At 41.2% G+C, this 23078-nt stretch overlaps 2 protein-coding genes across 21 annotated transcripts in view; one reads left to right on the forward strand and one right to left on the reverse strand.

The window, feature by feature from the left end:
• Positions 1–11023, reverse strand: part of FBXO36 (F-box protein 36) — a 113156-nt gene extending 102133 nt beyond the window's left edge. The window contains exon 1 of the mRNA XM_089916268.1: positions 10498–11023. Within this exon, the coding sequence (XP_089772394.1) occupies positions 10498–10593 (96 nt within the window). The 5' untranslated portion in view covers positions 10594–11023. The remainder of the gene's footprint in view (positions 1–10497) is intronic.
• The window catches only part of TRIP12 (thyroid hormone receptor interactor 12), a 150947-nt gene continuing 137763 nt past the window's right edge, over positions 9895–23078 (forward strand). For 16 of the 20 annotated variants that reach the window (XM_089916248.1, XM_089916253.1, XM_089916255.1 and 13 more), the window contains exon 1: positions 10124–10227. The gene's annotated coding sequence lies outside the window, so the exon portion shown is untranslated. Of the gene's footprint in view, positions 9957–10123; positions 10228–11096; positions 11231–12484; positions 12800–23078 lie in introns of those variants that run through there. The other 4 variants (XM_089916250.1, XM_022567890.3, XM_089916249.1 and 1 more) reach the window with 4 other exon arrangements.

Below are 23078 nucleotides of genomic sequence, written 5' to 3' on the forward strand. Positions count from 1 at the left end.
CGATGGCTTCACAGGTGAATTCTATCAAACATTTAGGGAGGACCTAACACCCATTCTTCTCAAACTCTTCCAAAAATTGCAGAGGAAGGAACACTCCCAAACTCATTCTATGAGGCCACCATCACCCTGATACCTAAACCAGACAAAGATACTACAAAAAAAAGAAAACTACAGACCAATATCACTCATGAACATAGATGCAAAAATCCTCAATAAAATACTAGCAAACAGAATCCAACAACACATTAAAAGGATCATACACCATGATCAAGTGGGATTTATCCCAGGGATGCAAGGATTCTTCAATATACGCAAATCAATCAACGTGATACACCATATGAACAAACTGAAGAATAAAAACCATGTGATCATCTCAATAGATGCAGAAAAAGCTTTTGAAAAAATTCAACACCCATTTATGATAAAAACTCTCCAGAAAGTGGGCATAGAGGGAACCTACCTCAACATAATAAAGGCCATATACGACAAACCCACAGCAAACATCATTCTCAATGGTGAAAAAATGAAAGCATTTCCTTTAAGATCGGGAAGAAGACAAGGATGTCCACTCTCGCCACTATTATTCAAGATAATTTTGGAAGCTCTAGCCATGGCAATCAGAGAAGAAAAGGAAATACAAATTGGAAAAGAAGATGTAAAACTGTCACTGTTTGCAGATGACATGATACTATATATAGAGAATCCTTAAGATGCCACAAGAAAACTACTAGAGCTAATCAATGAATTTGGTAAAGATGCAGGATACAAAATTAATGCACAGAAATCTCTGGCATTCCTATACACTAATGATGAAAAACCTGAAAGAGAAATTAAGGAAATTAAGGAAACTCCCATTTACCATTGCAACAAAAATAATAAAATACCTAGGAATAAACTTACTAGGGAGACAAAAGACCTGTATGCGGAAAACTATAAGACACTGATGAAAGAAACTAAAGATGGTTACCAACAGATGGAGAGATAAACCATGTTCTTGGATTGGAAGAATCAATATTGTGAAAATGACTGTACTACCCAAAACAATCTATAGATTCAATGCAACCCCTATCAAATTACCAATGGCAATTTTTATAGAACTAGAACAAAAAATCTTAAAATTTGTATGGAGACACAAAAGACCCCGAACAGCCAAGTCTTGAGGGAAAAAAACAGAGCTGGAGGAATCAGACTCCCTGACTTCAGACTATACTACAAAGCTACAGTAATCAAGACAATATGGTACTGGCACAAAAAGAGAAATATAGATCAATGGAACAGGATAGAAAGCCCAGAGATAAACCCATGCACTTATGATCAACTAATCTATGACAAAGGAAGCAAGGATATACAATGGAGAAAAGACAGTGTTTTCAATAAGTGGTGCTGGGAAAACTGGACAGCTACATGTAAAAGAATGAAATTAGAACACTCCTTAACACCATACACAAAAGTAAACTCAAAATGGATTAGAGACCGAAATGTAAGACCAGGCACTGTAAAAGTCTTAGAGGAAAACATAGGAGGAACACTCTTTGATATAAAGCACAGCAAGATCTTTTTTGATCCACCTCCTAGAGTAATGGAAATAAAAACAAAGATAAACAAATGGGACCTAATGAAACTTAAAAGCTTTTGCAAAGCAAAGGAAACTACAAACAAGACGAAAAGACAACCCTCAGAATGGGAGAAAATATTTGCAAACAAATCAACAGACAAAGGATTAATCTCCAAAATATATAAACAGCTCATGCAGTTCAATATTAAAAAAACAAACAACCCAATACAAAAATGGGCAGAAGACCTAAATAGACATTTCTCCAAAGAAGACATACAAATGGCCAAGAAGCACATGAAAAGCTGCTCAACATCACTAATTATTAGAGAAATGTAAATCAAAACTACAATGAGGTATCACCTCACACCAGTCAGAATGGGCATCACCAGAAAATCTACGAACAACAAATGCTGGAGAGGGTGTGGAGAAAAGGGAACCCTCTTGCACTGTTGGTGGGAACGTAAATTGATACAGCCACTATGGAGAACAGTATGGAGGTTCCTTAAAAAATGAAATATAGAACTACCGTATGACCCAGCAATCCCACTACTGGGCATATACCCAGAGAAAACCATAATTCAAAAAGAAACATGGAACCCAATGTTCGTTGCAGCACTATTTACAATAGCCAGGACATGGAAGCAACCTAAATGCCCATCAACAGATGAATGGATAGAGAAGATGTGGCACATATATACAATGGAATATTACTCAGCCATAAAAAGGAACAAAATTGGGTCATTTGTAGAGACATGGATGGATGTAGAGACTGTCATACAGAGTGAAGTCAGTCAGAAAGAGAAAAACAAATATGGCATATTAACGCATATATGTGGAACCTAGAAAAAAGGTACGGATGAACCGGTTTGCAGGGCAGAAATAGAGACATAGATGTAGACAACAAACGTATGGACACCAAGGGGGGGAAGTGGCAGGGGTGGTGGTGGTGGGATGAACTGGGAGATTGGGATTGACATATATACACTAATAATGTATAAAATAGATAACTAATAAGAACCTGCTGTATAAAAAAATAAATAAAATTCAAAAAAGAAGAATCAGTAAGTGACTTAGCAAGATCACTAAATGAAAGTCAATTTACTGGAAGCAAAAATCAATTGTGTTTTTCTTAGTAGCTACAATAGGAAAATACAATTGTAAAAGGAGTTTAAGTTACAATAGAACAAAAAAGTCAAACACCTAGAATTCTAAGAAGATATATGTAAGATTTCTACACTATAAGAAATCTTTTTTTGCTGTACACGGGCCTCTCACTGCTGTGGCCTTCCCCGCCGCGGAGCACAGGCTCCGGACGCGCAGGCTCAGGGGCCATGGCTCACGGGCCCAGCCGCTCCGCGGCATGTGGGTGGGATCCTCCCGGACCAGGGCACGAACCCGTGTCCCCTTCACCGGCAGGCAGACTGCCAACCACTGCACCACCAGGGAAGCCCTATAAGAAATCTTTGAGCAAAATTAAAGCATATCTAAGAAATTCTAAAAGGAAGTGATATACTATATTTGTGGGTTGAAAACTTGGCATTGTAAAGATGTCGATTCACCACAAATGGATCATTACAATCCCAATCAAGACATCAATAGGTATTTCTGTGGAAACATAAGCTGATGGTAATAATAAATAAAATAACACAAGTCGTGAGATGACTAACGAGTTAGAACAATGATTTTCATGGAAAAGTGAAGTTTGACTGATTTGGTATTGGAAGAAGACAAGGCAATATAAATACTTAAAGATTTCTTCAGTATTTGCTGCTTTGTACCAGGCACACTGCTGGGTGTTTTCCAAAGGGCATCCATAGAACCTCAGATCCTGAGATGCTCAGAGGAAAAGGGGTTTGGTAGTCACATGCCCGTACGAAAAGCTCGGGCTGCTGTTTCCTCTCAGAGATTCCTGTTGCACAGCAGGATTTTAAAGCCTCTGAGAAATTTCGGAGAAGAAAAGCAAATAGAATTGTGTTGCACCCAGGACTTTCCGATCTTATTTGATCATGACCTCTCTTTGAGAAACAGTGGCCTGGAGTGCTTTTTATACTTTTTGGTTCTCACCATTATCTGTGAAGTAGCCAAGGGTTGAACTGTCCGTTTTACAGATGAAGAAATGGAACCGCAGGCAGGTGAAACTTACACCAGGTCATATAGCTACTAGTACAGGATCTGCGATGCACCCTCAATTTTTAAAAAAAAAAAATTCAGTGCTTTTTCTAGGGTCAAACACTACTTTCATGTGAAATAGCATTTCAGAGATGGAATAAACCTTAGTGATCTCTTAGACTAGTAACCTTATTATGCTGATGGGGCAACCGGGGCCCAGACAAATCAAGTGTTTTGCCTCAGGTCAAGAGCTTACAGACTAGTAGCAGGAATAAAAGGATCCATGACTCAGTGACTCCCAATTAAGTGCTCTACTGCCCCATATAATTAGGAGGCAAATCTGTGTCAATGGAGGGCGAGACCAAATTAACTGCCCAGATTGAGTAGGCACTCAGAGATGCTGAATAAACGATTTACCTGGGAGATGATCCTGGAGCTCTATCAAGTCCTCATGTAATTTTTTAAAAATATAAATCTATTTATTTATTTATTTTTGGCCGCGTTGGGTCTTCATTGCTGCGCGCGGGCTTTCTCTAGTTGCGGCGAGCGAGGTCTACTCTTCGTTGCAGTGCGTGGGCTTCTTATTGCAGTAGCTTCTCTTGTTGCAGAGCACGGGCTCTAGGCACGCAGGCTTCAGCAGTTGTGGCACGTGGGCTCAGTAGTTGTGGCTCACGGGCTCTGGAGTGGAGGCTCAGTAGTTGTGGCGCACGGACTTAGTTGCTCTGCGGCATGTGGGATCTTCCCAGACCAGGGCTCAAACCCGTGTCCCCCGCCTCAGCAGGCAGACTCAACCACTGTGCCACCAGGGAAGTCGTCTTATGTAACTTTGAAATGAGGATTTAGGAGCCATTTGATCACTGGGTTACGATAAAGGACTGAATATTGTTATTTTTAAAACTTGAATCACCTCGTTGGTATTATTTTCTCCCTCTCCCCTGAAAAATGCCACAGGCCACCTCAAAAACTTAAAAGGAATTTAAATTTCTGAGTAAACATGATTTCACAACTTTAATGGGGTACATCCTGGAGTGTCACAAGCTGCAAATCATTTTTCTGGAGTCTCAGATACGAGGAACAGGAGAGGAACAGTGTGGGAGAAGGCACGAGCACCTGGCTGATCGTGCCATGCAGGGAAGGGTATGTTCACTGCAGGTGCTGCTGTCAGCAGGAGCCGGAAGAAAAAGCCAAGCGCTCCCAGAGGAGGCCCTGCAGGGCTGGGCTGAAAGTTCTGAAGTGCAGCGAAGAAGGGAAAAGCTTACCTTTAGGGGCAGAGGAACATGAGAGCCTCTGAGAGACAGCTGAAGAACAGAAGGGTAAGTCTGGCCTTAAGCAATGGGGAAGAGTAAAGTAAGCAAATGCAAGCATCCCACTGACCTTTGTACTTTAAAAAGAGCAGCAGTAGTTCTTTCTGTGTAGAAACGTTTTGGTTGTGGCTGGTGGCCACCGGGCAGAACGGGCATCGTGGCTGTGAAGTGCCATCAGTGGGAAAGTTCCATTACGGACAAGGAAAGAGTAAGCAGAGGCAAACCTGTTTACTCTCCCCTGCTTTATCTTCTCCACTCATATGACTCTTGGGGACCTTACGTGGAGGGGGGCAGGGCTAGGGCAGAGCATGATTTAGGGGTTCCTGGGCCCCCTGGGAAAATACCACTGTAATATCAAATTGACTGCACCCCATCCAGCTCCCAAAATGTGCAATCTGGCGTCTATTTGACATGATTTCAATTTATTTGAGAATTTTTGTTCTTTAAGCTTTACTGGAGGGCAAATAAATCTATTCGGTAGACCATCTTTTCTTGACTTCATTCTCCACAACTCTCTCTCCTTCTCCTTTTTTTTTGGCTTCACAGCTTGCACGATCTTAGTTCCCCGACCACGGATGGAACCCAGACCACAGCAGTGAAAGCCAGTCCTAACCATGGACCATCAGGGAATGCCCTCCACATCTCTCTTTTTTAGCTCATTAGTACAATCACACACCCAACAAGGCAAGGGAGGGCAGTTCCCTAGTTTTTCAAAAGTAATTACTACTTACATTGAAAACAAAAACGAAAGCAAAAATAAACGTAAGGCCAGGGAGTTTCTAGACACTAAAATCTCCTTAAAATTTTACAAGCAACCATTAACCCAACTTGCACCTCCTCTAAATTTGTGGAATTAGGCTCACCCCCGCAAAGAAAAACACAGCAGGATCTTTGATGACACCGTTATTGATGCTGCCCATCATTTAGTGTGGGAAGTGGCTCAAAGGTGGTGCCGGTGAAACAGGAGAAAGATGACACACAGAGCAGGGCAACTTCTCAAAGTAAGTTATCCATTTATGTTTTCATTTTAAACCTTTATTGCTTTTCTCTGATTATAAAAATATTACTGTAGAAAAATTCAGATCTTTCAGAAATATGTGATGCAGAAAGTGAAAGCAATCTATAACTCCATCCATGAGTGAATCACTAGCTTATCCAACATTTATTTAAAACAAAATAAAAAACTGTTGTTAATATTCTTTTTTAAATGGGATCATACTATGTTTACTGAACTCAGCAACTTGCTTTCCTTGCTTAAGATTTTATTTGGTCTATTGAACAAATAAAAGATCCATCACATCTTTTTCAAAAGACTGAGTCATATTTTATGGAAAGACTTACAATTATTTTACTTTGGTGTACATTCTTGCTCACATGTGAAAGCATTTTTGGATATAAAATCCTAGATATGGATTTGCTGGGCCAAAGGGCGCATGGACTGACATTTCTATTAGACTGTACTAAATTTTAAATCTTTCAAATTGAAAGATTTTAATCTTTAATCTTTTAACTTAAATCTTTCAATCTTTTAATTTAAATCTTTAAATCTTTCTGTGGATTGAAGTGGCACCAGCACAATTCTTTGTTGTGAAGTCACTGAAATGACAGCTTCCTGTCACAGGCTGGCATGGGACCTCAGGTGCTCTCAGTTTGTCAGTGCTACAGCTCTAAAGCATGTGAAAAATATTTGCCACTTTTGGGGAGTGAGCTTTCGGATTTTTTTTTTTCAGATGACATTAGCTTCAGGTATCCTTTTGGAGTTTTGAGTAAGATTTAATGAGATAGATAAAATAAGACTAATCTATTTTGTAATTCTTCATCCTTCTTTCATCTGCTGGAGTGACTATAACATATTGGTGCTCTTGGGGCAACCACCTGTGTTATTAGGAGCAAAAGGCCATATTTGCCAACTCTCATCTACTTAGCATAGAGTTACTGTTTCTAGCAGTTTCCCAATATTTGTCACATTAAACCTAAGTCACCAGTTCTGACCACCTTAAGCAACACTTCTATTTCAAGAGGACAAATAAGACAGAATTCCAAGAGAAAAATACTTGTAACAGTACCCTCCTGGACCTCATGGTCTAAAGTGATTTTTGCTTCCTCTGGACTCATAGATTTTAAAATGTTTGCGCTATTCATTAACTTGGCAATTGCTCAAGAACCTCCTTTGGACTTAAAACAAAAGTTAAACCATTAGAGTGTTTATATAAATCAAGTCACTAACTATATTCTTCTCACTAGACTATACGCTTCATGAGAGGAGGGACTTTGTTTGGTTCACTGATGATTTCCTGAATCTAGGAAAGTACCTGGCATATAAAAGATGCTCAATATTTGCTGAAGGAATGATAAATTCTTCAAAGGCAGGAATCTTCTTATATTTTGCATCCCCACAGTAAATGACAAGTTGCTGATTAAAATTAAGGAAAGGGGGGCTTCCCTGGTGGTGCAGTGGTTAAGAATCCGCCTGCCAATGCAGGAGACACGGGTTCAAGCCCTGGTCTGGGAGGATCCCGCATGCCGCGGAGCAACTAAGCCTGTGCACCACAACTACTGAGCCTACCTTCTAGAGCCCACAAGCCACAACTACAGAGCCCGTGTGCCGCAACTACTGAAGCCTGTGTGTCCTGGAGCCCATGCTCCGCAACAAGAGAAGCCACTGCAATGAGAGGCCCATGCACCACAACGAAGAGTAGCCCCCGCTCTCCACAACCAGAGAAAGCCCGTGTGCAGCAACAAAGACCCAATGCAGCCAAAAATAAATAAATTTATATTAAAAAAATAAAATAAAATCAAGGAAAGGATCTTCATTCAGAAACACAACTTAAGACTTTCTTAGAAGCTAAGTGTGAAATATCCCTGGCCTAAGTAATATTCAAGATTCTTTCTAGCCCTAACTCACTATGAATCTACTAGTTTTCAAAGAATTAGAAAGCAATATAATATATATTATATATATAGAACTAGAGTAAAGAATAATTGGGTAAATCTTTGATTTAGAAAGCAGGGCACTGATTTTTCTAAGCCTCTGGATCATCATTATAAAGATCAGATTTGAGAATTAAGCTATATTGACCTCAAGCTATATTCTCTAAGTCCCTTTTTTGAAAGAAAAAAAAATCATGGCATCAAGTTATTAACTGGAAATGTCTCTATAAGCATAAAAGTATGATTTTAATGTCACTGTATAAGCAAGAAGGCAAAGGAAATACTAATGTACAATGTTTATATATTTTGAACTATGGCAATAGTAGTATGATGCTAATGAGAGATATATCTGCCTTTAAATCATTGTCAAATGTGCAGTTATTTGGATTTAAAGCGAATAAAAATAAAAGCAATGAAAAACAATAAAAAAGGGAATCACAGTGAAAGAAGCATCCATTTAATCTGGAGCATATTTTGGATAATATACAACATTTTGGGGAATAAAGGCAGAAAGAAAGAGAAAATATGTACAAGAATCAATTTTAGAAAGTCACTCCAGAAAAAAGTCCATCTTATAAAACACATTGTAATTCTAGTCTTTTAGTACTTATTTATGTCAGATTGTCTCTCACTGGATGTTTGGTTTCCTGTGCTGAGACTTAGAAAACTTACCTTGTGGTTAGAAACTAGCATATTCTCAAGATGGTTGACTGAAGACTATTTTTTAGATTTACTATTTTTTTTTTAACAATAAATTTTACTTTAAAAAGAGAGTGAATTAATCAGATTTGAGATTAACTCTCACTGGTAGAACTGTAGTGAATATACTCAGTCTGCTTAAAAGAAGAAAAAAGATCAGAACTTGCAAAGGATTTTACATATAAGCAATGGGACAGGAAAAAAACAGGGCCTGAAATAGATGAGAGTTTCTGACGTGTTAAAAAAAAAAAAAAGAAGAAGAAAGAAAAAAAATTAAGAATACTTCTGGGGGAGGGGCAAGAAAAATGTCATGAAACAGTAGTTGAAGGAAGGCATGTGCCCAAGTTAGACTAGGGAGCAAAGTCTGAAGAACATCAACAACAGGACCATTCTTGGGGAAAACTAACAACAGGAGGACTGCTATGGTTAATTTTCTAAAACAGAAAGGTAAACAAGTAATTTAGCTTGCTGAGGCTTACAACATTACAGTATAATACACTTATAATACCAGACTCGCAAGAATAAGAAACACTCAAACAATTTTTAAAGACAAGCTATGGAAAAGGCTGTAAAGTAAAAATTAGAACATTCTAACTTACTTGAGGTAGATAAAATAGAAAATGAAGTCAGAATACATAAAATATTGCTTTCAATCACTCATGCTAGATGTGAAGAATTGTTAGGACCATACATCTTATATAGCAAATGGAAAACAGTCAACCCTAAAATAAATGTACAAGAAGAGTAAATTTCTGTCTTTAAGAAATTAAAGAAATTCCAATTAAATATGTAAAAATTTTCTTTAAGTGTTCAATTAAAAATTTAAGTTCGATAGGCTATCAATTGATATTACGCTTGTAATATTTATAAATCTTAGATCTAGAAATAAATATACATTATTTCTATTTTAAAAGATGCTTTTGAAGCTCTAAAAATCATTGTCTATTTTATTGAAGGGCTCATGGAACAAACTGATGAAATATTCAATACGTACACCAAAACAAATATATACCAAGTTCTACATTTCATTTTTTAGGAATACCATTTTTGAAAGTGCAAGGTGCACGAATATCTCGGTGACAGGTGTAAGCTCAGCGAGGAATTAGAAACGAGTTCCGAGTGGAGAACCCATTTAACTCGATCATTTCATGGGCACAATAAATCATCCACAAAGCCCACCTTAAACAGCTAAAGTAGTCATAAAAATAGGCCGATAGTTACTTGAGCGATAACATAATCCTCGGTCTTATTGTTGTGAAGCAGATGTCATAATGGGTGGGGCTGACGCGCAGAGCAGCTGAAACATTTTTGTACCACCCCCCGCACACTTTCAGTGGGATAGAAGGGGCTCCGAAAAGGTAAGGAGAAAGCTCTCAACGATCAATCCCTACTAGAAATAAGGAAGTTTTGATGTGGCCTTGGTACACGTAAAGACCACAATAAGACGTGAAAAATCCCCCATAATTAAACCCTCCCCTGGAAAAGAGATCTTCCTTTTCTCTCCTCCCCTGCCGGCTCCTCCTTGGGACACTTGGCTGAGTCTTTCTTTTCCTCCTTCCCACGCTGAGGTGAGGCTGCACGCAAGCCAGGGACGCCTGTTTTTCTTTTCGCGCGGAGGGAACTCTGCGGGTAGGAACCCGGGGTGACAGAAGGGAGCGGGCGGCGTTGTGAGGAGGCCAAGAAGGCTCTCCGGGTACGAGCCGGGCTGGGGTTGGGAAGGGACACGCGGGCCGCCGGGCCCGCAGAGGCCGAGGTGACGAGGGAAATCTCCTGGCTCGAAGCAGGGACCCGGCGCTTCCGGCTGGCCACAGCCGCTCTCGGCCTAGCGCGGCTCGCGTTCCGGGCTCCACCGGGGCGGGAAGAGAGTTACTAAAGAGGGTAACCGCGGTTCGCACTTGCCTGGGACCGGGTGACCAATAACTGGTAATAGTCTTTGCTCGGCGCTGGGCCTTGTCCTACAATTTCGAACAGAGTCTCCGGCAGCCACGACGCCATCTTGGGACGCCACCACCGTCGCTAAGACAACCAGGAAGGGGCGGGGCCTGATTGGGGTCATGGGGCAAGAGCCCTGGTTTAAAACGAACCCTACTTTTGACTTGGCGGGGTGTTTCTAACTTGGGGTGATTGTTCCCTCTTCCAAGGGTTAGAGGGAACTCTGAGCCGTGAAATTTCCACCTTGAGGTCCCGGGTGACCCGAAGGGGAATTAGTTCCTGCTACCACCGAGGGGAGGGGGTGACCCCGGCGGAGGGATACCAAGCGAAGCACCACATTCCCCTTCCTGGTCCCTCGAAGGGATCGGGAGGAGATCGCAGGCCGCTGGGGAAGTCGAATCGGGCGTTGGGGGAGGGAGGGGCGATGTGATGGGCTGCGAGTAGGCAGCGGGGCCTGTCCCGCGGCCGAGTCTGTCCGGCTGATTCGAAGGGAAAAGTAGTTCCCGGAGGGTGTTAGAACGGGAGGGGAGGGAGGCGGTGCGGACGGAGGCGCACGCCGGGCGCGGTGCTGCGGCTCAGCTGATAATTGAAGGGACCCGAGGAGCCGCCGCCGCCGCCGCCGCTGGGGGGGGTGGGGGGAGCGAGTGGAAGTTACTGCCGCGCCACCGAGTCCGGACCGGAGACTTTGGGGCCCAACTAGGTAATTGGGGCGCAGTTCCGAGCGGCGGGGCCAGGCCTGGGGGAGGGGGTTGTGCTGAGGGGTTGGGGGGGTAGTGGGGGGGGTAGCTGGAACAGAAAGTCCCAGGAAGCTCGGTTGTGTCATCGCCGCGATTCGGCCCCTGCTCGGCCTGTTCCCGGCGGCAGCGGCGGCTGGGCCGTGGAAGGACCGGGCTGGGGGTTTACGGGCTAGGCGCTCGAGGGAGACCGCGGCTGGAGGGACCGGGGCCGGGCGGGAGCGGGGGGGGTCGTTGGGAGCCCCCTCCGGCCCCCCGCCATGAGGAGGGCCCTACACGGAACCGGGGTAAGGCGTGCGGGTCTGGGGGAGCCCGGCGGGGGTCGGGGGGGCCGGAAGTGGGCTTTGGAGCTGGGAGGGCGTCTAGGAAGAGAGAAAGTGGGGGGCCGGAAGTGCAGGTGGGGGGTGTGAAGACGGCAAGGGTTCCCCGGAAATGGGATGGGGGGCCCGGAAACCGGGAGAGGGGAGGCTCCTGGGCCAGGGACGGCCCGGAAATGGAAACTAGGGAGCCGCTCGTGTGACAACAGTTGTGGGAAGCGAGGGTCAGAGGAGGGAGAGGCCGGAGTGACTTTAGACCGCAGTAAGGGGTTTCCTGCCGAGGGGGACGGTTGAGGGCGGGCGAGGCCGGAGACGGGGTCTGCGCTGAGCAGTTGCTTCAGCCGTGGGAAGTTGAGGCTGAGGGAGGATGACGCCGAGAGAGGATGCAGGGGGGCGTGAAAGAGGCCGAGAAACTTGGCCGAGAGGAGCAGAGCATCCTTCCAAATAGATCAGCGTGGAAATTGGGGGGAGGGGGTCAGGACCTGTGGGAGGGAGGTGGACCAGTTGTCGCTCCAGTCGTATTAGCATTCAAAGCGAGTCAGGCGATTAACTTATTTATATGTGGATTACATAAAACCTATTATAACGTTTGTCCATTTGGTTCACCCTCCCTCTCTCCTCCATCCTCCTGCATAGTGAGTGGGTTTCTAGTTCTGAAACAAGTTAGAGGGGAGTTCAGATAACGAAGGTGGTAAAATCTCCAATCCTGTCCTTTCTTCGTGTTGCTCCTTTTCTCAGAATAAGAGAAATCTTTCATTTGCTGGAGGAAAAAAAAATATTTAAAAACACATGCACATCGTGGGGCGCGGGGGGGCTGGGGGTATCTTAGACATTTGAACAACTGCTGGGGGACGGAGGGAACTGGTTACCCCGTGTGGCGAGGAAGGAACGGAAGGGGCTGCTCCTAAACCCTTAAGACAGATTGGTTTGTTTTTGATAATGCCGTTTTACTTTGGAGGAGGTGTAGCTTAAGCTCCGTGCCTGGCGGTGGTTATGGTTCAGTTGCTTCGTTAGGTCACTGGGGGAGAGAGAGTGTCAGTGTGGGAACGTGGGACTGTGTGGGGCGGGAGGACGTTTAATAGCGCCGTGGATCTGTTCCGAGTGGACGTCTCACTGCTCCTCTGCTGCCTCCCTTCCTCGTCGGCCTTCCCCGATCTTGCCTGGACTGCCAGCTCACCCGATCCCCGGGCTTTCCTCTGGTTTGTAGGCCCTTCCGTGGTGTGTTGAACTTTCTGTTCCTCTCCAGTCTCTTTAGCTATTTTTGGCAGTTCATTTGTTAAAGACCTGGAAAGTTGAGGCTCAGAATCTCCTCCCCAAAAGCAAAACAAAACAAAAAAATACGGGGTAGAAAGTTGAAAGAGCTATTGAGTGGGGTAAAAAACCGACGTTCGGAACAAAGGTCCTAGTTGTTAGAGAAAAAGGCAAGAGGCCTATGTATGAGGCCTGTGTGTGTCGCATTTACCCGGGGCGGGGGGTGGGGTGGGGCGGGGAGCAGTTAGAGCTGAGGAGTGATATTATCAGAGGTTTAGAGACGATAAATGGCAGAGGGTTTTAGTGAGGCTTATTTTCATATTTAGAGCATGCGAAGAGATCAGTATTAAGTGTGAATTTTAGAGGAGACACAGTTTCCAATTGTTTTAGAAACTCCCTGCTCCACATTCAGCCCCAGCTTTTATGTCATCTTTGTGAAATTGGGGAGCTTTTATTTCATTTATTTTAAGCTTAATAGAGCACATTAACATGGCTGGGGGTTGTGGACTTTGTCCACATCTGCCTTTCTGTGAATGTGCCAATATCCATAAGAATTGAAGAACTGTAATGAAGATTATCATTGTTTCCATTCGCTTCCCAGTTTTTTCAGGAGTTTGAGTGGTTTTTAAGTCTGTTCAGCTGACGTTTCCTATTTAATTTGTGTCCATGAACAGGCTTTTTGTTTTATTTTTCATTTACTTTCTAAAAGTTTTAGAACACTTTTGGCAGCTAGAGTTCCTGAAGGTGCTAAACAAATATTTTTAAGATGAATGGGATGCTAGGCCAGGGTAAAATCAGTGCTTTCACCTAACAAAGTAAATTTGAAGGAATGTTTACTTTTCCATTCTAACTTTCAAGCTTACTGCATTTGTTATCTGGTTAAGGTTGTATGATCCTATTTTAAGGACATCATCCTAGCAAAGAAGACACACGCTGGCCTGGGAATTCATAACACTGCCAGTAGTAGCTGTGTGACCTTGAGCTATACTCTGACCCTATCTGGCCTCCATTTATTTTAATCTGTAAAATGGGGGTGGGTAGTCCCTATCTTGCCTACCAGCTGGTTGTGAGATCCAGTGGACATAAGGGCTGTGAAAAACTACAAACTGCTAAGTAAGTTAAAGACAATTGTCATTAGCTTTAGAAAATTACATTATCTATTTTGAGGTAATTACAAAAAGATAACTTTCCTCAGTGGTGGTGGTGGGCGGTGTCTACGTAAGGTAGGTTGGAGATATGAAATTTATAGCACTTTATAATTTGAAGTTTCTGCTAGATTGGTAGTGGAACTTGGGCCCAATTTTTATGTTACAGTAATTTTTTTTTTGCATCAGTATGCTTGTTCCCCAAACATTGTTAATTCTGTTGAGAGAAACTTCAGACAGATTTCTTTGTGTTTTTATTATGGACAAAATTTGTACCTATTCTGGTTTGTGGCTCTTATGAAATTGACTTTCTAATATCAGAGACTACAATTAAGGAAAAACATTTCTGAATCTTGATCTGTTTTCTTTACGGAATCGGGGGAGTTTTTTGTTTTTAATTCTTTTAAGTGGATGGGTGGGGTTCTTTGTGAGCAAATGTGATACCAATTGCCACTTTATTTTTGCCTTTTTCCTGAGGTAATTTGATGGACTCAGATTGAAAAAGCAACCTGCTTGTTGCTTTTCGTCTTCATTCAGGTTCTTGCTACTGCCAGCCTGACATGCACTTTTCCCACATTTGAATCATTTTAGGTTCACTGCAACTCACAAGCACTTCCTCTGAAGTTTCTACCCCATGACCTTTTTCTTTTATTTCTTTGTTATCTGTGTGTGCTTCATTTTGTGATTATAGTGCTGGGTTTGTGGACATGCCTTGCTTTTGTTCCCCTGACTGAATTATATGCTTCCTGAGGGCAAGGATTATCTAAATGTCATTGTGTTATGCCTGAAGGTATACTCATAAACCTGATTGAAAATACCACCCATTTTCCTCCCCACTCCAACCAGTAATGTTACCCTGGCCTTGCTGGCTATGCAGCCAGTCTTCCTGCTTGGAAAGGTTCTTGGCCCCAACAGATTTCTCAGGATGCTGTTTGGTGTAGGGCTCACAGCCTCTGACATCTTCTTCCTCACTACTGTGCCATCAGAGTGCCTGGGTAGGGTGGAAGAGTAAGAATTTGGTGGATATTATATAAGACATATAATTTGTAGGTTGTTATATAATTTTGGTGCTTGTAGTTCTTAACATGTAGTGTTAGCTTTACATTTGTGTATTTTCTTTTAGTGCCTGGGTATAGTTCAGACAGCTATGCTACAGATTTCTTAAAGACATAAACCTCTAGCAAATTGTTCTTTACAGTCTCGACCTGGTCTGCTAGGTTACTCTGTACACAGTGTGTGCTTGCTGTTATTTATGGTTAATAGATAAGCATACTGATGCCGAACCAGTCTTTTGACTTTTATTTAAGTAAAACTTAACTTGGCTGATGTCCTGGATTTTTAAAAATGCAGTTCTTTATCCCAGTTTATTGATAGTTTCAGGGTATAGGCAAAAGAAGTTGTTTTGTAGACTGAAATAAGTCTGCTCGATAGTTTTTCTCTGAGGACTTAGAGATTTTGGTTTTGATTCTTCAGTAGTTTCATTAAACTGGATTAGCCAGAAGAAAAATCTTCTTGGCGATTTTTCAGACTTACCGGTTTTGTCTTGAGTGTGCAGAAGCTGTTAATAGTCAGTTTTGCAGTTATGCTTGATATAAAAAGTCATTCTAGGGGCCTAGAGTAAAAAAGCTGCCTGTTACTCTGTTCTTTCATTAATGAACAGCACTGTTCAAGTGAATATCTGATGTGAAGGTAAAAGACTTGGGTTCCAGTTCTGGCAGTGCCTTTTCTATGTTTGTGACCTTGGGCAAGTAATTTAACCTTTGTGAGCTTCAGGTGCCTAACCTGAAATATGTGGTTATGGCCACCGACCCTAGAGTTACTTGTCATATAAATGCTCAACACTCTTCAGGAGATTAGGCTACAGAGATGGATTGGAACACAGAGCCCTTCCTCCACTGGTTCATTGCTGCATGACCATTCCCTCATTTGTTAACACTGTTCTACCTAGAACATACTTTTATCAATATTATGTATGTAGGTATTCTACTTGAAACTATTTTGAGCATAGAATAGTATTCCTTAGTTGATTATGAATTCCTTGAAGTTAGTCATTCCTCTTTTATTCCTAGAATCTAGCACAGTGCCTGGCCCTTAATAAAGATTCTTTAAATGTTTATTAAAGGAATAAGTCTTGTGTGAATAAGATGATTCTGAAAGTGAAAATATTTTGTAATGGTTTTACATAATGTAATGTCCTATTTGATTTGTTTTGATAAACATTTTGGATCACTATTAATGCTAACAAGATTTTGGGAGTTTTCTTCTTAATCTGTTGGTATATATTTTAGAGACTGCAAGTTACTTTGAATCATATATATTAAAAAAACTTAGGGCAAGCCATTTCATATTCTTCAGTTGTCCATTATTTGCATGTACTCGTTGATCTCTTAAATGCTTCATGAGGCCCTAAGTATGTTTTGAGACAGTGTGCGTGTTTGTTAAGTATAAAATTGAGGGGTATTTTTTGTTTTTGTTTTTTGTTTTAATAAATTTATTTATTTACTTTTGGCTGTGTTGGGTCCCTGCCGCTGCACGCGGGCCCCCTACAGCCGCGGAGAGCGGGGGCCACTCCTCATTGCAGTGGCTGCTCTTGTGGAGCACGGGCTCTAGGAGCTCAGGCCCAGCAGCTGTGGCGCACGGGCCCAGCCGCTCCGTGACACGTGGGATCCTCCCCAACCAGGGCCCAAACCCGCGTCCCCCACACTGGCAGGAGGACTCCCAACCACTGCGCCACCAGGGAAGTCCCAAAATTGAGTTTTATACATCATTTTAGCTTACTCTGTTTCTTTTTAGAAAGGGTGTATTTATTTCTATAAATATGTTATTACCCCTACATGGATTCTTGAATGCTATTTATAAGCTGAAGTGTCTATCAACAAGCCTTCAAGACTTCAAGTTACAGCATTTCAATGTGTATCTTAATCAACTTGTTGGCTGTCAAAACCAGTGAGTTCCACCCTGACTTCACAACTCCTACTCATTCCACCCATGGGCAGCGTTCTGAATAAATAGATGTACCTTGTGCCGCCTTAAGGTCACATTAACTCATTTTGAAGTCCTCGTACTGGTAAACATGTGTGATGCCCTGGAAACCCAAAGTGAGTTTGTACAGATAGCCTATTTGAAATTCACTGTTGAGTTGTAATTTAAGCTGCTTTGTGTCCTTAGAGAGCAGGTTCATGGAGATCATATGGAGGGCCTCCCCCAGCCCCCTTTTTAAAAAGAATTTGTAAAACCCAAGTGCTTGTAGTTGCCTTGTAAACAGCAAATGTGTGAAAATTCTGTAACTTCTATGGCCCCAGTATTTTGTAATCCTGTTTTGCACTCTTGGCTGCATGCAGTCAGATTGGGCTGTTTGTTCCTCTCTGAACACACCCAGGAACTTCATTCTTGCCTTGGCTTTGATTGTCTATCTACCTGGGTTGTCACCCCTCCCCCATCTTGTACCTTTTGTAGCTACATGTACACCCTTAACTTTCTTTTTTTTAAAAATTTTATTTTATTTATTTATACAGCAGGTTCTTATTAGTTATCCATTTTATACATATTAGTGTATGTATGTCAATCCCAAACACCCTTAACTTTCTTTCAGTAGCTCCTGTAAGATTTTCAGTCTTCACTCTCTTCTCCCCTTCTCCCTTCTGCAACATTTTATTTGTTTCAGTTATGGCTTTCACAGTCTGTCTTATTAGTTGTTTACATCTTTCTTACGATATCTTTGGCTTCTTGGGGGTAGAGGTCCCATTCTTCTCTCCTCACAGAGGCTGGCACAAGGCTCCAACATAATGTATTGTACATGGTAGGTGGCAGTGGTAGAGTTCATTTTGGTGACACATTGAGAAACTATATTGTGAAATAATAGTAAAGTATTGACACAGTTTACTGTGAACTTGCTTATTTTATTTTATTTTATTTTTTGGCAGCTTGCAGGATCTTAGTTCCCCAACCAGGGATCGAACCCCGGGCCCTCAGCAGTGAAAGTGCAGAGTCCTAACCACTGGACTGCCAGGGAATTCCCTCAACTGGCTTATTTTAGTTTTTCAGGGCTTGGTAGCTGAGTGTAGGATCCTAGAATATAAAATTTTCAGAATTAGGCTCATTAAAATCAGGTACTTAAGGGATTGTTAAGGCACTGGACTGTTTGAGTGACTTGGTTACTCCAGGTTTAGCATTTGGGGATTATGTTCATTAGTAGATGAAAGTTTGTTTATATCATTACAAGTTTTTATCGAGTGCTTACTGTGCACCACAGGACTGTGCTGGGAAGAATACAAAAATGACTTAGTTTTTGTCCTTTGAGTTTCATTGTTTCATTTAGTTGATAATCACTTTTATTCTTAAACTGACTTGATAACTATGTATAATTAGCATAGAGAAGTATTCTGTAAATATTCTAAATGCAAGTTTTCTGCATTTAGAAAACCTGATATGAGAGTCTAATTTAAGAAACAGATGAATTAGGGCATGCTTTTTTGGCTGTACTGAATAAATTGTTGGAAGTGCCTTCATTGTACACATATTTCATCAGTAACGAATGCATGTGCATTTCTGGTTCCATATAAGGTTTACCCTCTTGGAGAGTGCTGAGGAGAAATAAGAGACTTATAAAATGAGATCTCTTATTTCAAAATGTACTAATATTGCAGATAAATTCAAATTGTGTCAAAAGAATATAACATTGTGCATATTTGTTTTTAAGTACAAAGTTGAGTTTTATACAGTGAATACTCAGAAGTTTAGAGAGAGACTGAAGTTATTGAGGAAGAATTTATGGAGAGAGGAGGGGCTTGAGCTGGCCCTGATTGTTCGGATAGGTGTAGAAAGGACCGGGAGCTTAAAGGAGTAGTTGTGGTGAGGGTCTAATGGCCCTCTGGAGTAGAGGGTCCACATTTATGAAATAACAGGAAATTTGGGCTGAGATTATTGAGGTTCTTAAATGGGAGATTAAGAAATTCGATTTAAATAGACATGTTGAAGTTACGGTAGATACATGAATAGGCAGTGACAACATGAAAAGATATTTAATTTGTAAATGAACTGAAAAGAAAACTAAACGTGTTTTTAGATCTTATTTATCTTTTTATGAAATTGCTTCCCTTTCTAGGACTGTATATAAGGGTCTTTGTGGTAAGTTTTGGGGCAATAAAAGCAGTGGAGGTCAAACTTACTTTTTGTTCAGTTTCCCTGCTTAATAGTTTTAAGAAGTTTTGTTCTGTAAGCAGGAGCTGGTTAAGTGTCGACTCCCACTGCCCCTCTGTTCAGTCACAGAATTCTTCCTTTAGTGGAAGCTGGCAGTCATTTTCCCTTAACTCATTCAACTATTGTTTATTCAGAGATTTTAAAAAAGTCAGTACTGTTTAAGAATTAATACATGTTTTTTGTGAGTTACTCAGTTATTTGTCAAGTCTTATTTATAGGAAAACTTTTTGCTTAGTATCTAATGCACTAAAATGTTTAAAACAAAAGCAAATTGTAGTTTAAGTTTTTACGTATTTTTCAAAAGGTGCAAATTAATATTAATCAAGTTAAATATTTTAATAAAATATTTACCTCGCACTCTGGTTTATGTCACAGTAGACTATTTGTTACCCCTTTTACTTTTACAAAAGTACATACAACAGGATTTCAAACATGGGAAATCAGGTTACATGTGGCTGAAGGGAAAATAAAGCCAAAGAGAATATTTTGTTTGGGGGTCTGGTAGCCATAATATTTAGCTTTCTTGAGCAGCTTTTGTTTCTAGTATGTTCTTGTAGACTGCTGTCTGTAGTTTGAATTAACTTGATTTTTCCTTATGTGGGGATAGCAGAGATGCTAGCTGTTAGTGCAAGTTTATGACGTAAAATAATACGTTAAGGCTGTATAGTACAAAATTTGTGGGGTTTTGTGGACTTCAGAATAAAAACATTTGTGAAGTCTCTGTATTTTACTGCTGCGACAGGCAGTAGTGCTTATTTTTCTGCAAGACAGTCATGCAGCTTCCTAGTTTTTTCCTTTATTAAGCAGGTATTTCCATTTCTTCTGCCCACCTAGGGAAAGCGGGTGGGTTAGTCTGCAGAGGAAATTAGACCTGATGTCTGCCCTTCCATCTCAGATCAAAAAGTATTTGGGCTCTTCTCTCAGTAGATGGCAAAAATTAGCCTCGTTTTTTTGTTTTTGATTTTGTTTTTTTCCTGTACGCGGGCATCTCACTGTTGTGGCCTCTCCCGTTGCGGGACGCGCAGGCTCAGCAGCTATGGCTCACGGGGCCTAGCCACTCCGCGGCATGTGGGATCTTCCCGGACGAGAGCACGAACCCGTGTCCCCTGCATCGGCAGGCGGACTCTCAACCACTGCGCCACCAGGGAAGCCCACTAGGCTCGTTTTTGAGAAGATTCCGTAGTTCTTAACTTCGTGATCAGACCTGTTTGCTAATTATTTCTCAACTGTCATTAGGAATTTTAGTATTGATTTTCACATTTTGGCCTCAAAATACTTTTGTCAGAAAACTAGACTTTTAATTGCAGAGTTCATCTCCTCTTCACCCTGCCTTTTGACAAGTTTTGCCCTTCCAGTTACTGTTATGAGGTAAGACTTGGGGAATTTCAGCCTTTGGTGTGGCACTGTAAGATAATCTGCTTCTGCCTCTTCTAACCAGCTAGTATTACTTTTCAGCTGCCTGGATATGAGGCCACGCCATTTTTTTCCCAGGTATCTTTCTCATTACACAAACTACTGAGAGGAATCACTGAAGAGATAACAGACCATCATTTGGGATCTTCATTGTAGCACCTGTTTTAGGTGATATTCAATGTATATTTCTTGCATCAGCTGAGGTTTTGGTAAACTTAATGTTTGCTGGAATAGCAGCTTTTCTGCCTCTTCTGTGGGCTGGGCCTTCTGCTTCACTCATGTGTTTACTTATATTCAGCATATTAATGCTTTGGTTTTTGTTACTAAAATTAAGAGGATTCATAATTGTGCAGTTAACTTGAGTTTACTATATTTAGAGAAACTTAGAACTTTTTCAGGATACTTGCTGAGTTTACTTGAACATATAATGCTATATAGTAAAGGATTTGGGAAGTTTCCATATTACTTAAGAGTTTTAAAATTAGGAATGGCTTAATCCATATGTTTTTAAGGTATGTGAAGCCAAGGACTTAGTAAAACTATAATTCTAAAAAATTCTGCAATTATTTCTGTTTTAAGGGCTGGTATTAGCATCATGGTACAAGGGAAGAAATTATCTTGGTTTCAGCAACTGCTGCATTGATTTTTAAAGGTGTTTCTTGAATAAGCAATACTCTCAAATCTAGAAAAACAACCATTTAAGACATCTCTGTTCTCAGTGAAGTTAGTCTGAAGTTAGCAGTGGAGATGGAATTAATATATGTGAATAATAAGCAAGTGGTATGTATTATTATAAGTAGTTTTGAACACTTATTATTTCAAACCTATTATTATAGGTTAAGATATACAGATGTGGTCCTTGACCTTGAGTTTATAGTCTCATTAGGAGGGGGTGGTAAACTTGGGGACAAAATTAACCATGAAAACTCTTAAGCTGAATTCTGAGACATAAATCAGATGCCTTATCAGGTGACTAGCTGTTTGGAATAGAGAATATGGTAAAAATATTACCAAGATATTTCTCAGAATAGTCGTGTTATCTGCATCCATGTATACTTGCCCACATAGAATTCTGAATTCAGGTCCTCGTTTCATTACCCTTGTGATGTGACTTTCGCTGTAAGTATGTTTAGTATAGTCCGTAGTGATATAAATCAGTCCAGTGGTATGGGAGATTAATGGCATAATAATAGTAAGGCTTCATGAATAAAAGCTACAGCACCTAACCTCTATTGAATTCTTTCCTTGGTACAGTGGTATTTTACATGGGTTAACAGAGTCTCCGGGGGTGGGGTGGGGTGGGGTGGAGATGGATAGGTGAGTGGGCGAACTGAAGAGTCGGACATTCTGGACAAGGAGTGTAATGAGGGTGAATGAGTCTGTATCAGAAGAGGATATAAATTTTCAGAAGTGGCAGAGGAGAGTTAACTGTGCTAAGTAAATATATTCTGCATTCTGTGTGTATTTTAATGAGTTCTTTGTCCCATATCTTTACATAAGGAAGATAGCCATATTCTTCCTATGCTTTGAGTACCCCTGGGTTATAACGCCAATTGGAATAACAGCAAAAATATAAATATAATAGAAAATAAGATGGAAGTGTGACTCAGTATCTGTGTATACATTTACATGAACATTTCTCCTTAAAGTTGGCATTTTTATCATGTAATTTTAATCAGTTTTCATAGAAAATTTTGCTTTTCCATGGCTACGCACGTTTATATATTTTGAAGGAAGTGTCATTTAGAAAGAATATGGGCTTTGAGGCTAGACACTGTTTAAACAAGGTCCCCATATGCCAGCTGTGTGATCTTGGGCAAGTCATTTAAACTCTCTGAGGCTTAGTTTACTTGGGTATAAAATGGGTTGCTGTTAGGATCTTACATAAATGGTATATACTTGATAAATAGTAGCTGCTGCTATTTTTATTTATAGTGATAAAGAAAAAAATGTATGTTAATTTGACTACTTAGGGGAGGGTTTACACAATATCATCTTTCAGAACAGGGGTCAGGAAACGTTTTTTGCAAGGCGCCAGATGGTGAATGTTTTTGGCCTTGCAGGTCAGCTCTTGCAGGGTGAAAGCAGCCATTGACCCTGTTCTCCTGAAACTTTACAAAGTGAAGTGGTTGGCCAGATTTGGCCTGTGGGCTGTAATTTGCCAACCTCTGTTCCAGAATATTACTTGCCACTGTTTACTTTGTTCATAGGAATTTAAAACACTATATGTTTCAAAGATTACATGATAATGTCTAAGTGATAAAGGACTTTAGGGTAAGTGGTTGAGAGCAAAGATTGGGATTCAGGACTTCCCTGGTGGCGCAGTGGTTAAGAATCCGCCTGCCAATGCAGGGGACACGGGTTCGAGCCCTGGTCTGGAAAGATTCCACATGCCTCAGAGCTACCAAGCCCGTGTGCCACAACTACTGAGCCTGCGCCCTAGAGCCCGCGAGCCACAACTGTTGAGCCCGCGTTCCACAACTCCTGAA

Source organism: Delphinapterus leucas, chromosome 8 (genome assembly GCF_059928025.1).
Source record: "Delphinapterus leucas isolate spDelLeu-1000000601 "Yukka" chromosome 8, BTC_Dleu_Yukka2, whole genome shotgun sequence".
NCBI classification, from domain to species: Eukaryota; Metazoa; Chordata; class Mammalia; order Artiodactyla; family Monodontidae; genus Delphinapterus; species Delphinapterus leucas.